Here is a 23,292-nt window from a genome sequence, read left to right on the forward strand (position 1 = left end):
CTTGCTTGTTGCTGTTCAGGTCTGCGCGGCAGAATATTTGTATTCAGACGGAAATCATTACAGAATTTTATCCACACACAGTGTTGCACACTGTCTGTGGCCGTGGCACGACCTTTGACCCCAGTTGAGCCTGGTGGCTGGCGGACTGGTTCTCCCTACAAGCTGCTGTGGTTACCGGGAGAGACGGCCCAGAAGCCACTGGTGGAGCTGAATCCTCAGTGGAAGAAGCAGGACTTGGAGATGGAGGCCGGAGCAGCTTGTCTGTGAAGGCAGCAGCAACACAACCACTTGTTCTGCTCTCATCATCCACGGCTGGAGCATCTCCGCATGAAGGTTTCACACATCAAGAGCACACTGATCTGCTCTCAGTTCAGAATTCTCCATCTCAGTGAACCTGATTTCTCATGTGAAGCACCAAGATGAATTCATAAAAGTTCACCCTGTAACTCACTCTGGCTACTGCTATTTCTGTCTCTGTCTCTATGTCTTTACATTTTTTTGTATTTCCTTTTCACCCCAAACTAAATGTCAAAGGTCAGATGACCTCTGACCCTCTGCGGTCTGGATCTGCCCCAGGTTTCCTCCCATGCACTACAGGGTTCAATTCAGTTGGTTTATCCTCTGATTGCACAAAGAAGCTTTGAGACGCCTTTGGTTGTGATTTAGGGCTGTGCGACTAAAAGTTGATTGATTGATTTTTCTCTCAATTACCAACTAATTTTTCTCTTCTGGTGCATTTCTCAGTTCACTTTTATGCAGGGGACTTTGCTGATGTGGAACCTGCCTTTCCTGGTGCTGATCTCACTCACATGCTCAGCTGAATGAAAGTGCGGCTCTAAGTCATGTCATGTACAGGAAATGGGAGGCGAAAAACGCAGGAGTGTTCGGAGGTTTGCAGTGTTTGAGAAACAGGTAAAGCAGGTTTGTCCTTCTGTAACGTTAAAGTTGTTCTATGTCAGCCTCCATGTTGAGTTGATATGAGGAGCAGCAGCCGCTGGAGTGAGCGGTGAAGCAGGGTGAGTCCTCGCTGACTAAATAATCCACATTACAGTTTTTTTACAGTCGTCCCAACACAAATTCCAATACGTCACAACATTTCCAAAACTCCTCACACAGTTTTGCACAACATCAGCCTGTGTGACTTATACAATTAAAACATTTCTTGTTTGTTTGACACAAACTGCAGACAAGTGGACGCTTTATAGATTTAAATAAATTATCTCTGTTTTTTTTCTAGTTGTCATTGAAAAGCAGCTGATTGAAGTTATGCAAATTAGTCAACTAATTGAAGTCAGGGTGTGTGTCCTGGAAGCCATGAATGCCGCTTGCCAGGAGATCACACCTGAGCACTGTCAGGGATGGATCAGACATGTGAAGAGATTCTTCCCGAAGTGCCTTGGCAGGGAAGACTTCCAGTGTGGAGTTGATGAGGCCATGTGGCCCAATGCAGAAGACTCGGCAAATTAGGGGCTTTTTTTTTCTTTATACAAGTGTTGTTGTTTTGTTTTTTCTGAGTATCCACGCATTGTTGAGCAGCAATGTTTGTTTTCTATTGTAGGCTTGCAGTATTTTATTTACAAATAAAGCATTTGCAAAAATAAATTCCATTAGAGTTGTGATTGTCTTTTTTCCATAAAACTAATTTCCACTGATTTTTGCTCTTAAGAAGCATTGTATGCATCTAGGCCTGCTAGATGCAAAAAGGAGCTGACATACCTGTAAGAGAAAAAGTGAGGACAGTGCAAAAAATTCCCAAAAGAATATACTGTATCTGAAACATACTGCAGTTTCTGTAAATCCAACTGGTGTCAGTGTTTGTTTTTTTATGACAGTGTTGTGTGACCGATTGAAGGTTTCTGATGGAAAAAAGAAGGTGTTGGTGTTTGGTTGATCTGGTGTAGTGTTAGTGTATTCTTGCATTTGCAAGTAGTGTCAGTGTTTTTGTTTACAATGTGAGCTTTGAGCATGAAGTTAGCTGTTTTGTCAGTTGTGTGTTGTAGGTGTGTTGGTGTGTTAGCAGTTTTGGAAACGTGTGAGAAGGGTATGTCATTGTGTTCCGACGATTGGGAGGGGGGGGGGGGGGGGGGATGTCGATAGATAGATCAGCAACCGCTCCAGCAGGTGGCAGCACAGACCAGACAGCCCAGCTTGAGATTTGGGATCAGAATCAGCTGCTGGGAACCAGAATCCTCCCTGGAACAGAGACAGGAGATGAGTACATTAATAAGAGTCAAACATGTTTTTATAAGTTGCTAGAAATGAGCAAGCAGCTTATGATAAAGAGACGATTAAAAGGCCAGTTTGTATGAAGTTATTACAAAGTAAGAAATGGGGTCCAAACTGACAAAGACCAAATCAGACCTGGACTGTTCTTGTAGTAGATGAATCCAGCCAGAGAAAAGATCAGACCCAGGACCAGACCAGACACTCCGATTGCAATCTTGTTTCTTTCCGACTCGGGCATCAAAGGGTCTGAGGACAGACGGTGAAGCGACAGACTGTCATGGTTTGCCGTCATGTTCATGCTTAATTTTCGTTTTCTTCCCTGAAGGCATCACCATTTCTCTCCACCCAGGTCAATCAGCACCAGCTCTCTTCACCTGCTCTCCTTGCCAGACTATTTAGCCGCCCTGCTCCCTCTCCTCCCTGCCAGATTGTTCCTCTGCCATTTACGACGCTCCAGCACGTAACCCCGGACTGACTCGCCTGCTACTGACCTTGCCTGTTCTGGTTCTCTCCTCCAGCCTTTCCCCTGGACTTCGACGTTTGAGTGAGTTTTGTGTTTTGACCCGTTTTTCCCAAGAAGAGGATCCCTTTTTTGCCTTTTGGCCCCTTTTTGCCCTGTTTGGAGCAGTTTTTTCTTTCGGACCCTTTTTTTCCCCCTCTTTTCAACTGACCAGTCGCCTTCCCTCAAAAATAAAGCTGTACTTTTTTTTGAACCTTCAAACCTTGTCTGTGTGGTGCATTTGAGTCCAGAATAGACACCCCCTGTTTCATAAACAGCTCATTAGACAGACAGGGACTTACCCCAGTCGGTCACCAGAGGCTTCTTCAGGCTCCTGTGGTGGACCACACATGAGATCTTCTTTCCACGTCTGCAGCAACAAAAAGCAACGACTTCAGAGGTTCTGCCTGGTAATGCACCAATACAACTTTTATACAGAATGAGTAGAGTACGAGTACTTGCACTTCAGTACTCACTGATACCAACACTGAGTACTTAATAAGGCCATTACATTATAGAATTACTCAGATTTTTTTTTCTTTCCCACAGATGTTCTGTTTGAGCAACATTCCTCAGCAGGTTTTTCATGATCATGGGTGACTGTCACAAAAACATCTGCAGTGCAAACACAAATTTAACAGTAGCGGCACATATTTTATGAGTACAAGTAGTGTACTCAAGCCAAGTATATGTACCAATATTTCCATCGGTATCATGGATCCCTATTTCTGCCAAATGAGCAGAACCTGGACCTGGTACTGGTCCTGGACCTGGACCTGGACTCACCCAGGCGTGTACTCCAGGTGTGAGTGGATCTGGTTGTACCAATCTCCGCTCGTTAGCACGTCAGTGGAGGAGACTCCAGAGGTGACCGTCTTTCCGTTAATTTGCCATTCCACTGTGATTTCTTTGGGGTAGAACTTGAAGGCGCTGCAGACCAAGGCGGCATGATGACCAGGAGGGGGCGGCATGGAGCTCAGAACGACGTACGGCTCAACTGAAAGCGTGCGGAGAAACAGTGTTGCGTCAGCTTCCTAGAATGACGTCTGTAGAAATTATTCCAGACTTTGACTCTCTCTCTCTCCCTTTCCCACAGTTTCACTGTCTCTGCTGTCAGTGTTCCATATATTGCATTTTTACTGTCTGTCCTTTTATGTTTCTTTTCTATTTTATTTAAATCCACGAACCAGCGAGACCAATGCTTTTGGTCCTTGATATGTAAGAATACTCGATTGTTTTTCCACAATTAATAATTCTACGCACATGTTATCATTAAGGACATTGCACTCCATGGCCACCAGAACCTCCAGACTCGCAGTTCCCACCTGTTGCATTTTAAATGATCGTATACTATGTGTGTGTTTTCTTTTGTTTGTTTGTTTTGTATTTCTTTTTTTAATTTTGTACCCAAGGAGTTTGCGCACTGAGTTTCATTGTTCTGAGAGTACAAATACAATAAAGGCTTTCAATTCAAATTCAACTCATATCAATATTAATAAGTGTCTTAATATAATGTATTAATATTAGGCTGACACTCAAAGCCATGGAGAGAAAAGAAGAATGCAATAAAAGACAACCCAACACACAGTGGCGTGAATAGACACTCAGCAGAAGTAAGCTGTAGAGATGTAGTAACACAAATAGGCCAGCAGATAGCGTAACATAACTGATTTGAATGGTAATTGCTAAAATTGTCTCGTCGTGGCTTTTGAACTGGGACTCACAAGAATGTAACGACGAAGGAAATAAGAACGAAGAGTCAAGGGCATGTTTTGTCTGTTGTTGTTGTTGTTGTTGTTGTTGTTGTTGTTGTTGTTGTTTTGTTATTTGCCAAAGATTTCTTCTTTTTTTTTAATGCTTGTTGAAACACACTAGCTGTCAGTGAAATACAGTTTCAGACGCTTCTGCATGAGTCAATCACAAAATAAATGTAGGATGTGATGCTGTTCTTTGCTATAGGGACGAACACTCACCAGACTTCGCCAGGACATTTCTAGAAAATATAGGAATGTTGTGATCACAGTATGTGGCCTTCTGATTCCTCCTCCTCTCCAGCACTGCGGGATTGTTGTTGAAATGTTCTGCCTGCCGCTTGCCGATGTCTGTCAATCCAACATACTTCCCGACGCGGCTACTGAACCGCACTATCTCTTCTTTGTTGAAATGCATAGAATAGATGTACTCGATGTCCTTCGACTCAGTGGAGTTAAATTTGCAGCGGCCCAAAACAAAATGTAAAAATCCATCTGAGGAGGAAACAGTCAGTTTACTGCACAGTCTCTATCTCTACTGACTAGAGTGCTGATGGGTATCGTAATCAGTGATAATATAAGTATACTGAGCATGGTATTGATATCCTACCTGCTGTGCAGATGACAAAGAGGAGCATCGAGACGCTGAGGGTGGCCGAAGTCATGTTGCTCTGTCGGTTGGACAAACTGACACTTTCACACTGGGAACTTCTCGAAAAACAGGACCGATAGGTCTTATCGTCACTTATTACCAGGCAGGCAGCTCACACAAGTCACACCCACTCGCAATCAGGCGGCCTTCATAGCTGAATAAAAACTGCAAACTGTTGATAAACGATCATCCATGTGGCTTAAAAATTTCACAGTTCCTCCAACCCAAAACTGATACTTAAAAAGTGACTAAAATTGTAGACAAATACCACTTTTTTGATGCATTTTCCTACTTATGTAAGCAGGAACAGGGAAGGATAGGAGATTGGAGACAAACATAGCATTGTGCAGTTCACGTTATTATTGTTATTAATAATAATAATAATAATAATAATAATAATAATAATAATAATAATAATAATAATAATAATAATAACGTGAACTGCACAATGCTATTGCTTTCCTTGAGTTTGAGATTCAGACCATTCCATAAATTGGCCCCACAGATTGTGATACACTGACTCTTCATTGTAGTGTGAATACACATCAACATCGCACTTTGCCATGTGGCCCAATGCAGAAGACCGGGCAAATGAGGATCTTTTTTCTTCCACGCATTGTTGAATGACAACGTTGTTGTTTTTTTTCTTGCAGGCTTGCAACATTTACTATAACAAGTAAAGCCTTTGCAACAATTCCATCACAGTTGTGAACTCATTTCCACTGAATGTTTGCTCTAAAGAAACAATGTTTGTGTAAGGGGTTATAATAGTAGATTATGGTCTGTGATTGATCACAATCCTGTGATAATGTTAAGAAAGAAATTATTTATATGAAGTGTCTATAAAAGAGAGATGTTACAATAGTGAAGTTGATGATGGTTAAATTGAATAAGGTTTAATTCATTCATCCGTTATCTTTATTGGGTTTTTTGTTTTGTTTTTCTTAAGGTAAATAAAAATGTTATCAGTGATCCGCACGGTAATCTGGATCAGTGAGTTCTTGATTAATTATGTTGGTCTCCACCCACAACACCACAGGGAAGTCGCGGTGTCTTCCTCGTTCCAGTAAACGCTCTTACGAAGAAGCATCATTATGACACCTTGTGATTATGTCTCCCTGATTTCAGGGACGCAACAGCAGCAGTTTTGGAAACGTGTGAGAAGAACCAGTAATTGTGTTCTGACGATTGTAAAAAAAAAAAAAAAAAAAAATGTAAATTAGACGTTGCCACCACAGAAACAGCAACTGATTCTGATTTGGCCACTTATTGCTGCTTTTGCCCGGATCACTCATCTGTGCTGACTACAGCTCACCTCTCTTACCTGGCTGTTGATAATGTCACGTCCTCCCTGCTCTCTAATTGGCTGCTCACTACGTGACAGTCGAATTGCTGTTGAGATTTTTATTTTTCATTTTTTTTTTTTTTTTTTTTTTCCCCCGCGCGTCTTCCTCAGCAGCGGCTCACACTCTCACTGGTTGACTCACTGGTTGACGCACTCACTGGTTCAGGGTCCTCCGACAGCTGATGATGAAGGCAGCGCTGCTCCTCTTCCTCTCCTGCGTCTCCGCTCACAGTGAGTTTAATGTTCTTGCCCGAGGTGAACAACTGCTGAGGCGGACAGGTGAGTGAGTCTGCTGTCTCTGTCCCCAGGTTTCCATGAAGACGTCCGCGCTGTTGGCTGTTCTGAGTCTGATGGAGAGTCCATGTTCGGTCTGGATGGTGAAGAGATGTGGTACGCAGACTACGAGAGGGGATACGGCGTCAACGAATTTCCGCCCTTCGCACGTCCTACTGTATATGCAGAGGGAACCTATGAACGGATCGTGGCAGATCAAGATCTCTGCACATATAACATGAAAACTTTAATCCGCCTCAGCAAAAACGCAACGATGCGTGTTGGTAAATATCTGAACCTTTTCTCTTCTCGTCAGCTGCAGATCAGTTCACTCTCAACTTCCTATTCGACTGCGTTTCTTCCTGTAACATCATCCTTCTGTAACTTCAACATAATTATTATTGTTGTTGTTGTCGCTGCCGCTGCTGCCGCTGTGGCGCGAGTGCACGTGTCTGATTTACTGAAACATAGCAATAGCTCCGCCTGCTGGTGAGATCTGTTCACTAGCGTCACTCTGAGAACGAGATCGTCAGTAATCTGCGGAGTAGAGCCGCTGCTCCTCCGCATCGAGAGGGGCCAGCTGAGGTGGCTCGGGCATCTGTTCCGGATGCCTCCTGGACGCCTCCCTGGGCAGGTGTTCCGGGCATGTCCCACCGGGAGGAGGCCTCGGGGAAGACCCAGGACACGCTGGAGGGACTATGTCTCCCGGCTGGCCTGGGAACGCCTTGGGGTCCCACCGGATGAGCTGGAGGAGGTGACTGGGGCCAGGGAGGTCTGGTCATCTCTGCTTAGGCTGCTGCCCCCGCGACCCGACCCCGGATAAGCGGCAGAAGAAGAAGAAGAAGTTTCATCAGTGAATGAATCCCATTTCAGTTTTCCACTAAACCAACAAAACCAGACTGTGGTGGAGCAGTTTCAACCTTCACTATGACGTTTCTCCGCAGAGCAACCTTCCAGTCCGATGATCTACATCACAGACAATGTGGTCGTGGGAAGGGAGAACACACTCATCTGCTTCGTCAGCCATTTCTATCCAGCACCGATCACCATCTCCTGGAGTAGAAACGGGGAGGTCTTGCCAGAGGGAACCAGTAAGACACCTTACCCTCAGAGTGACGAGACCTTCACTCAGATCTCCAGACTGGACTTCACACCTCAACATGGAGACAAATACAACTGCACCGTGACTCATAAGTTCCTCAGCACACCATTAACCAGAGCCTGGGGTACACAACTCTGTTCTTTCTCACTGCAGAAACAAACAACATAACGTTGTCCACAAGCCTGCAGAATAGAATAAACACCTGTGTGTGTGTGTGTGTGTGTGTGTGTGTGTGTGTGTGTGTGTGTGTGTGTGTGTGTGTGTGTGTGTGTGTGTGTGTTTTGCTTGCAGAAGTGGAGGCGGAGCCCCCCAGTATCGGTCCAGCTGTGTTTTGTGGGTTTGGTCTGGCCGTCGGTCTGCTGGGTATCGCTGTGGGAACCTTCTTCCTCATCAAAGGGAACGAGTGCCGCTGATTGGCTCAAGCTGATTATGTCATTCACATTGAATTGCATTGACAATGTGAAAATTCATTTTGAAAGCTTTCTACACTCTTAATTTACACTCTGAGTGAATCTGTTCCAATCCGGAACAGTTTGTTCTTCCTTCTTTTCGTCATTTTGGGACAAAGAAAATCCTCTGAATGAATGTTTCTATTAGTTTTGAGTGTAGTCCCTCAGTAACAGCACAATTCTTTGTGCAGGTTTATCTTGAGGTGTCCATATAGAACTCATCACTGTCTCATGTACAACTCCCTCAATTGGTTGCAGCCTAAATCAAGAAGGCAATTACATTGGTATCTCTTCATTTATGAATGCATGCACTTTACTTGCCCTCCTTATCTTTATTTAGATCCAACCTGTTTATGTTTTTAAAGTGATTGTACTTGCATTATCATGTGAAGAGATTCTTCCCGAAGTGCCTTGGCAGGGAAGACTTCCAGTGTGGAGTTGATGAGGCCATGTGGCCCAATGCAGAAGACTCGGCAAATTAGGGGCTTTTTTTTTCTTTATACAAGTGTTGTTGTTTTTTTTTTCTGAGTATCCACGCATTGTTGAGCAGCAATGTTTGTTTTTTATTGTAGGCTTGCAGTATTTTATTTACAAATAAAGCATTTGCAAAAATAAATTCCATTAGAGTTGTGATTGTCTTTTTTCCATAAAACTCATTTCCACTGATTTTTGCTCTTAAGAAGCATTGTATGCATCTAGGCCTACTAGATGCAAAAAGGAGCTGACATACCTGTAAGAGAAAAAGTGAGGACAGTGCAAAAAATTCCCAAAAGAATATACTGTATCTGAAACATACTGCAGTTTCTGTAAATCCAACGGGTGTCAGTGTTTTTTTTATGACAGTGTTGTGTGACCGATTGAAGGTTTCTGATGGAAAAAAGAAGGTGTTGGTGTTTGGTTGATCTGGTGTAGTGTTAGTGTATTCTTGCATTTGCAAGTAGTGTCAGTGTTTTTGTTTACAATGTGAGCTTTGAGCATGAAGTTAGCTGTTTTGTCAGTTGTGTGTTGTAGGTGTGTTGGTGTGTTAGCAGTTTTGGAAACGTGTGAGAAGGGTATGTCATTGTGTTCCGACGATTGGGGGGGGGGGGAATGTCGATAGATAGATCAGCAACCGCTCCAGCAGGTGGCAGCACAGACCAGACAGCCCAGCTTGAGATTTGGGATCAGAATCAGCTGCTGGGAACCAGAATCCTCCCTGGAACAGAGACAGGAGATGAGTACATTAATAAGAGTCAAACATGTTTTTATAAGTTGCTAGAAATGAGCAAGCAGCTTATGATAAAGAGACGATTAAAAGGCCAGTTTGTATGAAGTTATTACAAAGTAAGAAATGGGGTCCAAACTGACAAAGACCCAATCAGACCTGGACTGTTCTTGTAGTAGATGAATCCAGCCAGAGAAAAGATCAGACCCAGGACCAGACCAGACACTCCGATTGCAATCTTGTTTCTTTCCGACTCGGGCATCAAAGGGTCTGAGGACAGACGGTGAAGCGACAGACTGTCATGGTTTGCCGTCATGTTCATGCTTAATTTTCGTTTTCTTCCCTGAAGGCATCACCACTTCTCTCCACCCAGGTCAATCAGCACCAGCTCTCTTCACCTGCTCTCCTTGCCAGACTATTTAGCCGCCCTGCTCCCTCTCCTCCCTGCCAGATTGTTCCTCTGCCATTTACGACGCTCCAGCACGTAACCCCGGACTGACTCGCCTGCTACTGACCTTGCCTGTTCTGGTTCTCTCCTCCAGCCTTTCCCCCGGACTTCGACGTTTGAGTGAGTTTTGTGTTTTGACCCGTTTTTCCCAAGAAGAGGATCCCTTTTTTGCCTTTTGGCCCCTTTTTGCCCTGTTTGGAGCAGTTTTTTCTTTCGGACCCTTTTTTTCCCCCTCTTTTCAACTGACCAGTCGCCTTCCCTCAAAAATAAAGCTGTACTTTTTTTTGAACCTTCAAACCTTGTCTGTGTGGTGCATTTGAGTCCAGAATAGACACCCCCTGTTTCATAAACAGCTCATTAGACAGACAGGGACTTACCCCAGTCGGTCACCAGAGGCTTCTTCAGGCTCCTGTGGTGGACCACACATGAGATCTTCTTTCCACGTCTGCAGCAACAAAAAGCAACGACTTCAGAGGTTCTGCCTGGTAATGCACCAATACAACATTTATACAGAATGAGTAGAGTACGAGTACTTGCACTTCAGTACTCACTGATACCAACACTGAGTACTTAATAAGGCCATTACATTATAGAATTACTCAGATTTTTTTTTTTTTTTCTTTCCCACAGATGTTCTGTTTGAGCAACATTCCTCAGCGGGTTTTTCATGATCATGGGTGACTGTCACAAAAACATCTGCAGTGCAAACACAAATTTAACAGTAGCGGCACATATTTTATGAGTACAAGTAGTGTACTCAAGCCAAGTATATGTACCAATACCCACTACTTCCATCGGTATCATGGATCCCTAGTTCTGCCAAATGAGCAGAACCTGGATCTGGTACTGGTCCTGGACCTGGACCTGGACTCACCCAGGCGTGTACTCCAGGTGTGAGTGGATCTGGTTGTACCAATCGCCGCTCGTTAGCACGTCAGTGGAGGAGACTCCAGAGGTGACCGTCTTTCCGTTAATTTGCCATTCCACTGTGATTTCTTTGGGGTAGAACTTGAAGGCGCTGCAGACCAAGGTGGCATGATGACCAGGAGGGGGCGGCATGGAGCTCAGAACGACGTACGGCTCAACTGAAAGCGTGCGGAGAAACAGTGTTGCGTCAGCTTCCTAGAATGACGTCTGTAGAAATTATTCCAGACTTTGACTCTCTCTCTCTCCCTTTCCCACAGTTTCACTGTCTCTGCTGTCAGTGTTCCATATATTGCATTTTTACTGTCTGTCCTTTTATGTTTCTTTTCTATTTTATTTAAATCCACGAACCAGCGAGACCAATGCTTTTGGTCCTTGATATGTAAGAATACTCGATTGTTTTTCCACAATTAATAATTCTACGCACATGTTATCATTAAGGACATTGCACTCCATGGCCACCAGAACCTCCAGACTCGCAGTTCCCACCTGTTGCATTTTAAATGATCGTATACTATGTGTGTGTTTTCTTTTGTTTGTTTGTTTGTTTGTTTGTTTGTTTTGTATTTCTTTTTTTTAATTTTGTACCCAAGGAGTTGCGCACTGAGTTTCATTGTTCTGAGAGTACAAATACAATAAAGGTTTTCAATTCAAATTCAACTCAAATCAATATTAATAAGTGTCTTAATATAATGTATTAATATTAGGCTGACACTCAAAGCCATGGAGAGAAAAGAAGAATGCAATAAAAGACAACCCAACACACAGTGGCGTGAATAGACACTCAGCAGAAGTAAGCCGTAGAGATGTAGTAACACAAATAGGCCAGCAGATAGCGTAACATAACTGATTTGAATGGTAATTGCTAAAATTGTCTCGTCGTGGCTTTTGAACTGGGACTCACAAGAATGTAACGACGAAGGAAATAAGAACGAAGAGTCAAGGGCATGTTTTGTCTGTTGTTGTTGTTGTTGTTGTTGTTGTTGTTGTTGTTGTTGTTGTTGTTTTGTTATTTGCCAAAGATTTCTTCTTTTTTTTTAATGCTTGTTGAAACACACTAGCTGTCAGTGAAATACAGTTTCAGACGCTTCTGCATGAGTCAATCACAAAATAAATGTAGGATGTGATGCTGTTCTTTGCTATAGGGACGAACACTCACCAGACTTCGCCAGGACATTTCTAGAAAATATAGGAATGTTGTGATCACAGTATGTGGCCTTCTGATTCCTCCTCCTCTCCAGCACTGCGGGATTGTTGTTGAAATGTTCTGCCTGCCGCTTGCCGATGTCTGTCAATCCAACATACTTCCCGACGCGGCTACTGAACCGCACTATCTCTTCTTTGTTGAAATGCATAGAATAGATGTACTCGATGTCCTTCGACTCAGTGGAGTTAAATTTGCAGCGGCCCAAAACAAAATGTAAAAATCCATCTGAGGAGGAAACAGTCAGTTTACTGCACAGTCTCTATCTCTACTGACTAGAGTGCTGATGGGTATCGTAATCAGTGATAATATAAGTATACTGAGCATGGTATTGATATCCTACCTGCTGTGCAGATGACAAAGAGGAGCATCGAGACGCTGAGGGTGGCCGAAGTCATGTTGCTCTGTCGGTTGGACAAACTGACACTTTCACACTGGGAACTTCTCGAAAAACAGGACCGATAGGTCTTATCGTCACTTATTACCAGGCAGGCAGCTCACACAAGTCACACCCACTCGCAATCAGGCGGCCTTCATAGCTGAATAAAAACTGCAAACTGTTGATAAACGATCATCCATGTGGCTTAAAAATTTCACAGTTCCTCCAACCCAAAACTGATACTTAAAAAGTGACTAAAATTGTAGACAAATACCACTTTTTTGATGCATTTTCCTACTTATGTAAGCAGGAACAGGGAAGGATAGGAGATTGGAGACAAACATAGCATTGTGCAGTTCACGTTATTATTGTTATTAATAATAATAATAATAATAATAATAATAATAATAATAATAATAATAATAATAATAATAATAATAATAACGTGAACTGCACAATGCTATTGCTTTCCTTGAGTTTGAGATTCAGACCATTCCATAAATTGGCCCCACAGATTGTGATACACTGACTCTTCATTGTAGTGTGAATACACATCAACATCGCACTTTGCCATGTGGCCCAATGCAGAAGACCGGGCAAATGAGGATCTTTTTTCTTCCACGCATTGTTGAATGACAACGTTGTTGTTTTTTTTCTTGCAGGCTTGCAACATTTACTATAACAAGTAAAGCCTTTGCAACAATTCCATCACAGTTGTGAACTCATTTCCACTGAATGTTTGCTCTAAAGAAACAATGTTTGTGTAAGGGGTTATAATAGTAGATTATGGTCTGTGATTGATCACAATCCTGTGATAATGTTAAGAAAGAAATTATTTATATGAAGTGTCTATAAAAGAGAGATGTTACAATAGTGAAGTTGATGATGGTTAAATTGAATAAGGTTTAATTCATTCATCCGTTATCTTTATTGGGTTTTTTGTTTTGTTTTTCTTAAGGTAAATAAAAATGTTATCAGTGATCCGCACGGTAATCTGGATCAGTGAGTTCTTGATTAATTATGTTGGTCTCCACCCACAACACCACAGGGAAGTCGCGGTGTCTTCCTCGTTCCAGTAAACGCTCTTACGAAGAAGCATCATTATGACACCTTGTGATTATGTCTCCCTGATTTCAGGGACGCAACAGTAGCAGTTTTGGAAACGTGTGAGAAGAACCAGTAATTGTGTTCTGACGATTGTAAAAAAAAAAAAAAAAAATGTAAATTAGACGTTGCCACCACAGAAACAGCAACTGATTCTGATTTGGCCACTTATTGCTGCTTTTGCCCGGATCACTCATCTGTGCTGACTACAGCTCACCTCTCTTACCTGGCTGTTGATAATGTCACGTCCTCCCTGCTCTCTAATTGGCTGCTCACTACGTGACAGTCGAATTGCTGTTGATATTTTTATTTTTATTTTTTTATTTTTTTTCTTCCCCCGCGCGTCTTCCTCAGCAGCGGCTCACACTCTCACTGGTTGACTCACTGGTTGACGCACTCACTGGTTCAGGGTCCTCCGACAGCTGATGATGAAGGCAGCGCTGCTCCTCTTCCTCTCCTGCGTCTCCGCTCACAGTGAGTTTAATGTTCTTGCCCGAGGTGAACAACTGCTGAGGCGGACAGGTGAGTGAGTCTGCTGTCTCTGTCCCCAGGTTTCCATGAAGACGTCCGCGCTGTTGGCTGTTCTGAGTCTGATGGAGAGTCCATGTTCGGTCTGGATGGTGAAGAGATGTGGTACGCAGACTACGAGAGGGGATACGGCGTCAACGAATTTCCGCCCTTCGCACGTCCTACTGTATATGCAGAGGGAACCTATGAACGGATCGTGGCAGATCAAGATCTCTGCACATATAACATGAAAACTTTAATCCGCCTCAGCAAAAACGCAACGATGCGTGTTGGTAAATATCTGAACCTTTTCTCTTCTCGTCAGCTGCAGATCAGTTCACTCTCAACTTCCTATTCGACTGCGTTTCTTCCTGTAACATCATCCTTCTGTAACTTCAACATAATTATTATTGTTGTTGTCGCTGCCGCTGCTGCTGCTGCTGCTGTGGCGCTAGTGCACGTGTCTGATTTACTGAAACATAGCAATAGCTCCGCCTGCTGGTGAGATCTGTTCACTAGCGTCACTCTGAGAACGAGATCGTCAGTAATCTGCGGAGTAGAGCCGCTGCTCCTCCGCATCGAGAGGGGCCAGCTGAGGTGGCTCGGGCATCTGTTCCGGATGCCTCCTGGACGCCTCCCTGGGCAGGTGTTCCGGGCATGTCCCACCGGGAGGAGGCCTCGGGGAAGACCCAGGACACGCTGGAGGGACTATGTCTCCCGGCTGGCCTGGGAACGCCTTGGGGTCCCACCGGATGAGCTGGAGGAGGTGACTGGGGCCAGGGAGGTCTGGTCATCTCTGCTTAGGCTGCTGCCCCCGCGACCCGACCCCGGATAAGCGGCAGAAGAAGAAGAAGAAGTTTCATCAGTGAATGAATCCCATTTCAATTTTCCACTAAACCAACAAAACCAGACTGTGGTGGAGCAGTTTCAACCTTCACTATGACGTTTCTCCGCAGAGCAACCTTCCAGTCCGATGATCTACATCACAGACAATGTGGTCGTGGGAAGGGAGAACACACTCATCTGCTTCGTCAGCCATTTCTATCCAGCACCGATCACCATCTCCTGGAGTAGAAACGGGGAGGTCTTGCCAGAGGGAACCAGTAAGACACCTTACCCTCAGAGTGACGAGACCTTCACTCAGATCTCCAGACTGGACTTCACACCTCAACATGGAGACAAATACAACTGCACCGTGACTCATAAGTCCCTCAGCACACCATTAACCAGAGCCTGGGGTACACAACTCTGTTCTTTCTCACTGCAGAAACAAACAACATAACGTTGTCCACAAGCCTGCAGAATAGAATAAACACCTGTGTGTGTGTGTGTGTGTGTGTGTGTGTGTGTGTGTGTGTGTGTGTTTTGCTTGCAGAAGTGGAGGCGGAGCCCCCCAGTATCGGTCCAGCTGTGTTTTGTGGGTTTGGTCTGGCCGTCGGTCTGCTGGGTATCGCTGTGGGAACCTTCTTCCTCATCAAAGGGAACGAGTGCCGCTGATTGGCTCAAGCTGATTATGTCATTCACATTGAATTGCATTGACAATGTGAAAATTCATTTTGAAAGCTTTCTACACTCTTAATTTACACTCTGAGTGAATCTGTTCCAATCCGGAACAGTTTGTTCTTCCTTCTTTCCGTCATTTTGGGACAAAGAAAATCCTCTGAATGAATGTTTCTATTAGTTTTGAGTGTAGTCCCTCAGTAACAGCACAATTCTTTGTGCAGGTTTATCTTGAGGTGTCCATATAGAACTCATCACTGTCTCATGTACAACTCCCTCAATTGGTTGCAGCCTAAATCAAGAAGGCAATTACATTGGTATCTCTTCATTTATGAATGCATGCACTTTACTTGCCCTCCTTATCTTTATTTAGATCCAACCTGTTTATGTTTTTAAAGTGATTGTACTTGCATTATCCTGATATGTTTGAATGTATTTTCACTGTGCCCCCTTCTCTCCCTTTTTTTCTTGCTCTTATTTACTGTGTTGTGTATCAGCTGATGGTGTAGTGGTCTTTGGGGTGGGTGGGAGAGGGTGAGCAAGCTATGTGTGTATGTAGCTATATATTCAAGTATCTATATAGCTATGCTTATGTGTTTATGTATTCTGTTTGTTTTATTTTGGGGGCCCCTTGAAAACGAGATGGTGCATCTCAAGAGGCTATCCCCTCAATAAATAAATAAAATAAATAAATAAGATTGTTCAGTCCCACTGAGATCCTACTGTGTGTGTGTGTGTGTGTGTGTGTGTGTGTGTGTGCGCGTGTGCGTGTCAGCAGCAATCACATCACCTGCAAACATTAACCAGACGACTCCGTTTGTGAACCCTGAACTTTGATCCGTTGTCTTAGTAGCTCCACTGCTGGAGAGGTGGAACTCAGTCAGTAGCTCTCTGAGGTGGAATGTCTCAGTCAGCAGCTCAGCTGGATCCAAGAAAAAAAAAAAAGAAACCTTACCAAAGCTGCATTTAACAAAGCTAGTGAAGCTAAATAATGCAGGATTTTTTTTATTTATTTTTTTTTTTTTTGGGGGGGGGTTATGACAATGTGCAATGCAATATGCTCAAGCACACCCCAGACTGGGCTCTTGATCTTCTCTCGAAGGTGTCAAACACATTAAACCATCAAGAGTTCAGTTTACAGCTGGAGACGGTCCGTCTGTGTGTGTGTTACGCATATTCATAAAATGTAATGCATATTCTCAAAAAAGTTTTCATAGCAAACTTGTTTGTAGGAATTGATCATTAATCAAGGAAAAGTGAAAAAATGAATGTGTTTTAATCTGCAAGAGAAATCCGGATCTTCGCTCTGCACTGTAAACACAAGGCCGTTGTCAACTTTTTAACTCTCAAAGCCGATTCGTCGCTCCACCGGTGCCAGGCTGCCCTCTAGTGGCGGCGTCCACGTGGTGCAGCGGGGTAGGCGCTGAAGTTGTGGTTTCTTCTTTCTTGTTGTTAACATTGTTTTTTAACTTGTCGCTTTCATCCCCGGTCTTCTCGTCCACTGCATCTGTAGTGGAACAATGTGTATGATTAGAAAAGGGAGGGGGAAAAAACAGTTGCACTGTATACGCTGGTTGACTGTACAAGACTATTAATTATCCACAATGCAGGTGGCTATTAATGACTTTGGGCGTCTTGCTTGTAGCTGTTCAGGTCTGCATGGCAGAATATTTGTATTCAGATGGAAATCATTGTAGAATTTTATCCAGCCACAGTTTTCGGGAACTTTCCCCTCATGGCTTTTCAGGCCAGGTTATCGAGAAACAGGCACACACCGCAGTTGTAGTGGCGTCGAACTCTCTCAATGTCCATCTCGGTCATCATGACTCGCTGTCCAGTGCTCTTGTTTTCATCCAGGGGTACAAGAGTGGGCAGCCCATTCTGTGAGAAAAAATGGCTGTAAGAAGAAGAAATGTGCAGGCGTTTGAAACACAAGTGGGAGGTAGATTCAAGACTTGCAGCTCCTCATGTGCGCTCATGAACTTATATTTTGGATAAATTGTTTTCTTTTTCTTATTACCTTCCATAGTGCATGATGGATGAAAGGTCGTAGGAGAGGTTGTAGATCTCTCCTTCTAGAATGTTGAAGTTTTTCGCCTTCCCTGGAAGACATGGCTTATTCCTCACTCATAGCATCACAACTGTGGACAACAACACTATATGGTTTCAGTAAGACTTTTTTCTCACATAGGGATGGCAGTAAGTAGAAACCTGATGTCCACATGACTGCTTTTATTCATTCTAATTGTTACTGTAGTCGTTTGTGTTCATTAAACGTTTTCAGTGTGACTTTATAACAGTTGGCCTATGGATTAAAGAACAGGAAATGTGGGTATTGGTAATAAGCCAATATCAGTTTCTTCATACTGTGTAGGACCTGGGTAAGCATTACATTAAATGTCTTCTTTGAGCTTTTTGTATCCACCAAGAACAAAATCCAGGCCAATCTTCAAATGATTCCTTGTAGATACTGTCTGTGAAGGTTCTCAGTCATCTTAAAGTAGAAGGGTCAAGTTGGGCCAACTTAACTTCCACTTTTAAAGATGCTGTACATCAATCAGCAAAGATATGACTTGAGACACTGTGGTGTGGAAGTGCAAGGCCTTTTGTCATATTAACTCCGCCCCTGCAGCATCAGACGTGAGCTGATCGCGTTTGCAATCGTTTCATTTATTTTTTTTTTTGCTTTCACAATGCGAGAAGAAAATTCAACTTCTTCCTTTTGTTCGGACGCGAGCGCTGCGACTTTTACCTTCCTTGATATTATGGGGCAGAAGTCGGACGTACTGGTCGCGGTCCTTCCTCGTGTGCTCGTGATGGAAGCCGAGGGCGTGCAGAATCTCGTGGACGATGTTGCCCACGCCGCAGTGGGGGCCCAAGAACAGCGGCTGCTCCCCGCCGATGCATCCCAAGAACGAAGAGCACCTGCGCGTGATGAATGCTCGTGTCGAAGAGAAGAAGAAGAACCATCGCCGCCGCTACGGCTACTGAAATATTTACTACACACTGGGCCTTAATAATAATAATAATAATAATAATAAATGTTACGTTTTCACACCCATGGCTGTGTTTGAAGAGCAGGTAGTCCCTCTCGGTGGTGCGCGGGTGGAAAGACACGCACGTGCGCTCAGACAGCATTGCCGTGGCCAAGAGGATTTCATCGGTCCGACTCTCTGCGTAAAGAAGGCACACACACACACACACACACACACACACACACACACACACACACACACACACACACACACACACACACACACACACACACACACACACACACACAAAAAAAAAAAAACCTGAGCGAAACTCGTCCTCCCTGCCCGCGACACGGTGTGACGTCAGACGCGCCTCACCTAACTCTGCGCTAATAACGTACGGGATCTCCTTAGTCGACCAACTCCTTCTTACGGCGATCCTGGACTCCTGTAACACCAAAGCAAAAATAATTCTTGTTGGTATTGAACGTTTACGTTAACTTATCATGCAAAACATTGTAACCTTTCAATTGAGCCCTGTGAGGAAAATAGATAAGTATGATACATTTTAAAAGTATTACAGCTGTAGAATAATGTCTAACCAATCCCTCTAAAAAATAGGCTTCAACTTTCATTACAAGTAAAGGCAAATAAAATTGATATTACTTACGACCAATATCATGTCGCCTTCCACTATTGCTTGGTCTTTTTTCAACATCTCTGTCACAAAAATGTTTACTTTTTTAAAATATGAAACGAAAAAGTTTCTCTTCTCATTTTTTACCCCTGAAAACTTTTCGGGTAAACAGGTTTACAGATCAAAGCCAAGCACCATCTAGAGTCTCCGGGTTGTTCGTATACATAAACGTCTTGCTCGCGTTTTGCTGCAGCACTGTGGAGGCAAAAAGATAGATAGATAGATATTTTTTTATAAACATGTCATATATAAACACATAAACTTGTGATTTAAAGGTTTTTACCTTGTGTTGCATTAGGTATGGGACTGGGCACAACTAAAACAAAACAGATTACGTTAAATAAATAAACATCTCTGGAATTTAAAATCGATCGGCGGCGACTGATGTCTGTCTTCAGCATTTCTTACCAGCATTAATAAATTGGGCAAAGAGTAGTACAGTGAAGAAGGACTTGTGACACATGGCCTCGGATCTCAGGAGTAACCGGCTGTTCCACAAATCAGTCACCTTAAATAAAATCACCTGCGAGTGTCCGACTCGACGCAACAATCTGCTGTTCACAATTCAGGACGGGAGGCGGCAGTATGGAGCGAATTCACTCCCAACGAACCCCAAGAAGAGAGAGGCGAGAAGGGAAATCGCAGAAGAAGAAAGTGCTTCCGGAAAAATATCAACACATGGGCTTCGACCGTCCGGGTAATGCTTTAAGATTTAGCGACACCTTCTAATAATGTTTTGAGAAACTTTATATATATATATTTTCTCCTAATTGTTACGTGGTGATGCGAAACATCGCTAGGCTTTAACATTATTTCAATCCTTTCAAAGAAGGGTTACTAGGCATCGTTTTAGCTAGCTGTCTGACATGCTAGTAGCATCATGAACCTCGGAAGATCTAAAATCCTTTCGTAACTTTTGGAAACGCATTAAATACATGTTAACGTTAAAGTTGTCCAACGGTAATGTTTTCATGCTGTCATCAAATTCAATCATATCCTTGCGGTTTATTTTACTGTCGTTTAAGACTTTTATCGGGTAAAAATAAAATGAAATCAAACTATCACAAGTCTCTGGTGCAACTTGCAGAAAATGAAACACACCAAGAGAAATCAGCTCTGCTTGCTTCTCCACGAATGTCATACCAGCAGGGAGCTTGTTATGTTTAACCACTTTCCAACCATCTGTTGTTGTTTGTTTTGTTGTTTGTTTTTGATGTATTGTTGTTCATAAGTGTTGAATCACAATTCTTCCTGCCTCCATTTAGCTGCAGGCAGAGGGTGAAATCATGACGAGGTGGGCAAGAGCCAACAATCACCACAAGCAGAAGCCAGCTGATGCCACTCCATGGGACCAGCTGAAAGCAAAAGGAGCCGGAGGGGAGAAGAGTCAGTCTGGCGGCTCTGCCTCTTCTGGAGGTGCTGATGAAGGACGCGAGAAGGATTATCTGAGGAGGACTGTACCGGGCGGCTCAGCCGTGAAAAAGCCCAATCGGAAGAAGAAGGAGTACACGGACGAGGATGTGAACGGCTTCCTGGAGTATCTACAACAATCAGGACGGCAGCTCCCCAGAGGAGGAGGCGGGGAGGACCAGGAGCTCCGGGAGGAGGTGAAAACTGCCTTGAAAAAGGACATCAGAAGAGAGACCAGGAGGGTGAAGAGGCAGAGTGACAAGAAGAGCCAAATGGTGGGTACATTCACCAATACATTGGTGCAAAGTGTCAGATCTTAGTTGAGATGGGCAAGTTTGATTAAAATAAGGTATATAGTGTAAAATTAATAGCGCGTCCCATTATGCTTTTTTTTTTTTTTTTTTTTTTTTATAAACTAAAGAAGCAGTTAGATGCTTTGCGTTGCATCCTACCTCACAAAAAATTGTGAATGTTTTTCTTACAAGAAAAATAAGTGGTTTTGGCTTTGTTCCTTCTGACAGATTAGACCGCAGGCTTGAATTAAGAGTTTAAAAAAATGTTCTGGTCAGATGGAATTTGTGTGTCGTTACTTCCATTCTTCGGTTGTGCTTACTGCTTTGACAGTGGTAAGGCTGTACCAACGTTTACCTGCTATTTAAAAGTTTGTGTCCAATTACGCAGTACAGTTTGTAATACAGTAATGTGGTGAAGCTTTCACAAGAAGACACAAACCCCCTCCCCCCGGGGTGCGGCGGGGGGGGATTGGCAGCCGTGGGTGAGGTGGCAGCGGGACCTTTTCTTCTTCTGAATTTGCATTCCCTGGTTTCTCCTCTGACATTCCTCGCGTTTGTCCTGCCTTCCAGCTATGTTTCAACTGCAGGAAGCCCGGCCACGGTTTGGCCGACTGCCCCGAGGCCGACCGAGACGAAGAGATGGGCCGCGGCATCTGCTACCGCTGTGGCTCCACCGAGCACGAAATCCAGAGGTGCAGAGCCAAAGTGGACCCGGCCCTTGGTAAGGACCAGGCTCGCGGGCGGGCGCCGGCGGTCGATGCATACCGAGTTGTTCTATTGACGCGGAGCCGCTCTTTCCCCTCCAGGTGATTACCCGTACGCCAAGTGCTTCATCTGCAGTCAGACGGGACACTTGTCCAATTCCTGCCCTGACAACCCCAAAGGACTCTATGCCAAAGGTACGAACGCACGCAAACTCTCACTGGGCCAGTGGACCAGTTGGTAGTTCACCCACTGAAAATGTTCCCGTCTGCGTCTACAGGCGGCTGCTGTCGAGTTTGTGGCTCAGTCGAACATTTTCAGAAGGACTGTCCTGAGCACCAAGCTGCAGGTGAGACTCTGGCATTTCTGCAAGACTTTGTTGCCCCACTGCACTCTGTGGCCTCCCAAGAAGTATTTACACTTGTCAAGTGTTAAAGCAATCAGTTAGGATGGGTATCACCTAAGTGAAGCCACTGCTGTCCGCTTAACCGTGATGATTTCAGATATGTTTGTTGCCTTCATTTTTACAAAATATGTGATATATCTCATTAATATGAACTTGTGAATTTGCTACTTATAGCTTGGTTATAGAATTATACATATAATTTACCAGTCAGGTTTCAAACATTTTACACAATATACGTATTTAAAATAGGTTTCTTCGATTTAGTCAAGTAAAGATGTGAGAAAGTTCACTCGCGTCTTTTAACATTTTCCACCTCTCCCTCCAGCCAACGCTATGACACTCCCCTGGTTGTCCAACAACATGAGTGCAGACCATGAGGATGTGTATGTTCCTGTCAAGAAGGTCAAGCCCAAACAGGCCAAAGTTGTGACGTTCTAGCGTCCAGGTATCACCTGCAGAGCGCAGACTCTGACCGCTCACACTTCCATTTGATTGTGAGCGGCTTCATTCTCTGGAAGCTTGTAAATAAACTCATTTACCCATCATGTGCACCCAGGCATCTTGTTGGACTCCCTTTAGTGGTTTTCTAAATATGTTAAAAAAAAAAACAAATAAAGAATGATTTGAAATTTGCATTGTTTTGTTATTTGTTTTTGTTTTTTTTATCTGGCCTATGGTACCATTCCTATAAAGTGTGAGAGAATCAAACCCCTTCCCCCCTTTCAGCTGTAATTCCATGGTTCAACCACATAGAGGCAGAACTGGGTTAAGCAGGTGTCTATCTTCTGTATGTTGGCTTCTCAAAGAGCTAGTTTTGCACTCACAAAAGTCCGTCTTAAGACGTCTCAAATTTATCGCTCACCAGATCCGCAAGTCTTCTGCTTCCTCTGGTGTGGAATCCTTGAATCAGTGAACAAACAAGACTACAATCTGTTTTATCCCAAAAATCTGCAACAGGAACTGAAATTCAAACATGGACTGTCTTACAATGAGAAGTGCTATTCCACATAATGGTGTGTATTTTTTTTTTTTTTTTTTGCGCACACTATACAGCACTTTCAGGTGCATATAGTACAACATATCAATTGTCTGACTATTTCTTCCACCGCTCATTTCTGCCTGGCTTGTTCACTTCGCCAGAAGCTTGCACAAAGTTGTTGTTCCCGCTCCAGAGCCTTGGCGATTGCGTAAAGGTGAAACACAAACTAAGTAAAGATGTTGGGGAACCGCCTCCTTGAGGTT

The 23,292-nt window shown here is 43.7% G+C and overlaps 6 protein-coding genes across 6 annotated transcripts; 3 read left to right on the forward strand and 3 right to left on the reverse strand.

Moving 5' to 3' along the window:
• Nucleotides 1–1,541: 1,541 nt before the first annotated feature.
• LOC142890600 (H-2 class II histocompatibility antigen, E-S beta chain-like) lies at nt 1,542–5,214 on the reverse strand. Its single transcript, XM_076029794.1, has 6 exons — nt 5,087–5,214; nt 4,699–4,971; nt 3,512–3,722; nt 3,028–3,095; nt 2,362–2,472; nt 1,542–2,193 (listed from the first exon to the last, which is right to left on the reverse strand). The coding sequence occupies exons 1-6, from the start codon at nt 5,139–5,141 to the stop codon at nt 2,168–2,170; spliced, it is 744 nt and encodes a 247-aa protein (XP_075885909.1). The 5' UTR covers nt 5,142–5,214; the 3' UTR covers nt 1,542–2,167.
• A 1,359-nt stretch (nt 5,215–6,573) lies between these two features.
• On the forward strand, nt 6,574–8,364 carry LOC142890603 (rano class II histocompatibility antigen, B alpha chain-like). The gene is made up of 4 exons (XM_076029798.1): nt 6,574–6,704; nt 6,782–7,030; nt 7,691–7,972; nt 8,140–8,364. The coding sequence occupies exons 1-4, from the start codon at nt 6,656–6,658 to the stop codon at nt 8,259–8,261; spliced, it is 702 nt and encodes a 233-aa protein (XP_075885913.1). The 5' UTR covers nt 6,574–6,655; the 3' UTR covers nt 8,262–8,364.
• Nucleotides 8,365–8,852: 488 nt separating this feature from the next.
• Nucleotides 8,853–12,548, reverse strand: LOC142890601 (H-2 class II histocompatibility antigen, E-S beta chain-like). Its single transcript, XM_076029796.1, has 6 exons — nt 12,421–12,548; nt 12,033–12,305; nt 10,824–11,034; nt 10,327–10,394; nt 9,661–9,771; nt 8,853–9,492 (listed from the first exon to the last, which is right to left on the reverse strand). Exons 1-6 carry the CDS (start codon nt 12,473–12,475, stop codon nt 9,467–9,469), a joined length of 744 nt encoding a protein of 247 aa, XP_075885911.1. The 5' UTR covers nt 12,476–12,548; the 3' UTR covers nt 8,853–9,466.
• Nucleotides 12,549–13,903: 1,355 nt separating this feature from the next.
• Nucleotides 13,904–15,667, forward strand: LOC142890602 (rano class II histocompatibility antigen, B alpha chain-like). The gene is made up of 4 exons (XM_076029797.1): nt 13,904–14,034; nt 14,112–14,360; nt 15,024–15,305; nt 15,443–15,667. The coding sequence occupies exons 1-4, from the start codon at nt 13,986–13,988 to the stop codon at nt 15,562–15,564; spliced, it is 702 nt and encodes a 233-aa protein (XP_075885912.1). The 5' UTR covers nt 13,904–13,985; the 3' UTR covers nt 15,565–15,667.
• Nucleotides 15,668–16,913: 1,246 nt separating this feature from the next.
• On the reverse strand, nt 16,914–19,728 carry LOC142889898 (hatching enzyme 1.2). The gene is made up of 10 exons (XM_076028573.1): nt 19,648–19,728; nt 19,523–19,555; nt 19,375–19,434; nt 19,213–19,262; nt 18,921–18,990; nt 18,626–18,740; nt 18,320–18,492; nt 17,588–17,669; nt 17,343–17,464; nt 16,914–17,074 (listed from the first exon to the last, which is right to left on the reverse strand). The coding sequence occupies exons 1-10, from the start codon at nt 19,700–19,702 to the stop codon at nt 16,914–16,916; spliced, it is 921 nt and encodes a 306-aa protein (XP_075884688.1). The 5' UTR covers nt 19,703–19,728.
• Nucleotides 19,729–19,802: 74 nt separating this feature from the next.
• zcchc9 (zinc finger, CCHC domain containing 9) lies at nt 19,803–22,685 on the forward strand. Its single transcript, XM_076029788.1, has 6 exons — nt 19,803–19,936; nt 20,505–20,924; nt 21,513–21,663; nt 21,749–21,841; nt 21,925–21,993; nt 22,376–22,685. Exons 2-6 carry the CDS (start codon nt 20,526–20,528, stop codon nt 22,486–22,488), a joined length of 825 nt encoding a protein of 274 aa, XP_075885903.1. The 5' UTR covers nt 19,803–19,936; nt 20,505–20,525; the 3' UTR covers nt 22,489–22,685.
• The last annotated feature ends 607 nt before the right edge of the window (nt 22,686–23,292 follow it).

The sequence above is a fragment of the Nelusetta ayraudi genome, unplaced genomic scaffold (genome assembly GCF_046127955.1).
Source record: "Nelusetta ayraudi isolate G7.1 ecotype Tasmania unplaced genomic scaffold, CSIRO-AGI_Nayr_v1 ptg000026l, whole genome shotgun sequence".
NCBI classification, from domain to species: Eukaryota; Metazoa; Chordata; class Actinopteri; order Tetraodontiformes; family Monacanthidae; genus Nelusetta; species Nelusetta ayraudi.

What these genes read in the sequence shown, in the direction of transcription:
- LOC142890600 (XM_076029794.1), bottom strand. Translation starts at nt 5,141, where the DNA reads ATGACTTCGGCCACCCTCAGCGTCTCGATGCTCCTCTTTGTCATCTGC. An exon ending in CACCTGGAGTACACGCCTGG is followed by an intron (nt 3,096 to 3,511) that starts GTGAGTCCAGGT and finishes TTGTTGCTGCAG; the next exon opens with ACGTGGAAAGAAGATCTCAT. An exon ending in CTACTACAAGAACAGTCCAG is followed by an intron (nt 2,194 to 2,361) that starts GTCTGATTTGGT and finishes TCTCTGTTCCAG; the next exon opens with GGAGGATTCTGGTTCCCAGC.
- LOC142890603 (XM_076029798.1), top strand. Translation starts at nt 6,656, where the DNA reads ATGATGAAGGCAGCGCTGCTCCTCTTCCTCTCCTGCGTCTCCGCTCAC. An exon ending in CTCCTGCGTCTCCGCTCACA is followed by an intron (nt 6,705 to 6,781) that starts GTGAGTTTAATG and finishes CTCTGTCCCCAG; the next exon opens with GTTTCCATGAAGACGTCCGC. An exon ending in AAACGCAACGATGCGTGTTG is followed by an intron (nt 7,031 to 7,690) that starts GTAAATATCTGA and finishes GTTTCTCCGCAG; the next exon opens with AGCAACCTTCCAGTCCGATG.
- LOC142890601 (XM_076029796.1), bottom strand. Translation starts at nt 12,475, where the DNA reads ATGACTTCGGCCACCCTCAGCGTCTCGATGCTCCTCTTTGTCATCTGC. An exon ending in GCCTCTGGTGACCGACTGGG is followed by an intron (nt 9,772 to 10,326) that starts GTAAGTCCCTGT and finishes GTCTGTCCTCAG; the next exon opens with ACCCTTTGATGCCCGAGTCG. An exon ending in CTACTACAAGAACAGTCCAG is followed by an intron (nt 9,493 to 9,660) that starts GTCTGATTGGGT and finishes TCTCTGTTCCAG; the next exon opens with GGAGGATTCTGGTTCCCAGC.
- LOC142890602 (XM_076029797.1), top strand. Translation starts at nt 13,986, where the DNA reads ATGATGAAGGCAGCGCTGCTCCTCTTCCTCTCCTGCGTCTCCGCTCAC. An exon ending in CTCCTGCGTCTCCGCTCACA is followed by an intron (nt 14,035 to 14,111) that starts GTGAGTTTAATG and finishes CTCTGTCCCCAG; the next exon opens with GTTTCCATGAAGACGTCCGC. An exon ending in AAACGCAACGATGCGTGTTG is followed by an intron (nt 14,361 to 15,023) that starts GTAAATATCTGA and finishes GTTTCTCCGCAG; the next exon opens with AGCAACCTTCCAGTCCGATG.
- LOC142889898 (XM_076028573.1), bottom strand. Translation starts at nt 19,702, where the DNA reads ATGTGTCACAAGTCCTTCTTCACTGTACTACTCTTTGCCCAATTTATT. An exon ending in CATACCTAATGCAACACAAG is followed by an intron (nt 19,435 to 19,522) that starts GTAAAAACCTTT and finishes TTGCCTCCACAG; the next exon opens with TGCTGCAGCAAAACGCGAGC. An exon ending in TCGACGCCACTACAACTGCG is followed by an intron (nt 17,075 to 17,342) that starts GTGTGTGCCTGT and finishes GTTCCACTACAG; the next exon opens with ATGCAGTGGACGAGAAGACC.
- zcchc9 (XM_076029788.1), top strand. Translation starts at nt 20,526, where the DNA reads ATGACGAGGTGGGCAAGAGCCAACAATCACCACAAGCAGAAGCCAGCT. An exon ending in CAAAGGACTCTATGCCAAAG is followed by an intron (nt 21,842 to 21,924) that starts GTACGAACGCAC and finishes CTGCGTCTACAG; the next exon opens with GCGGCTGCTGTCGAGTTTGT. An exon ending in TCCTGAGCACCAAGCTGCAG is followed by an intron (nt 21,994 to 22,375) that starts GTGAGACTCTGG and finishes CTCTCCCTCCAG; the next exon opens with CCAACGCTATGACACTCCCC.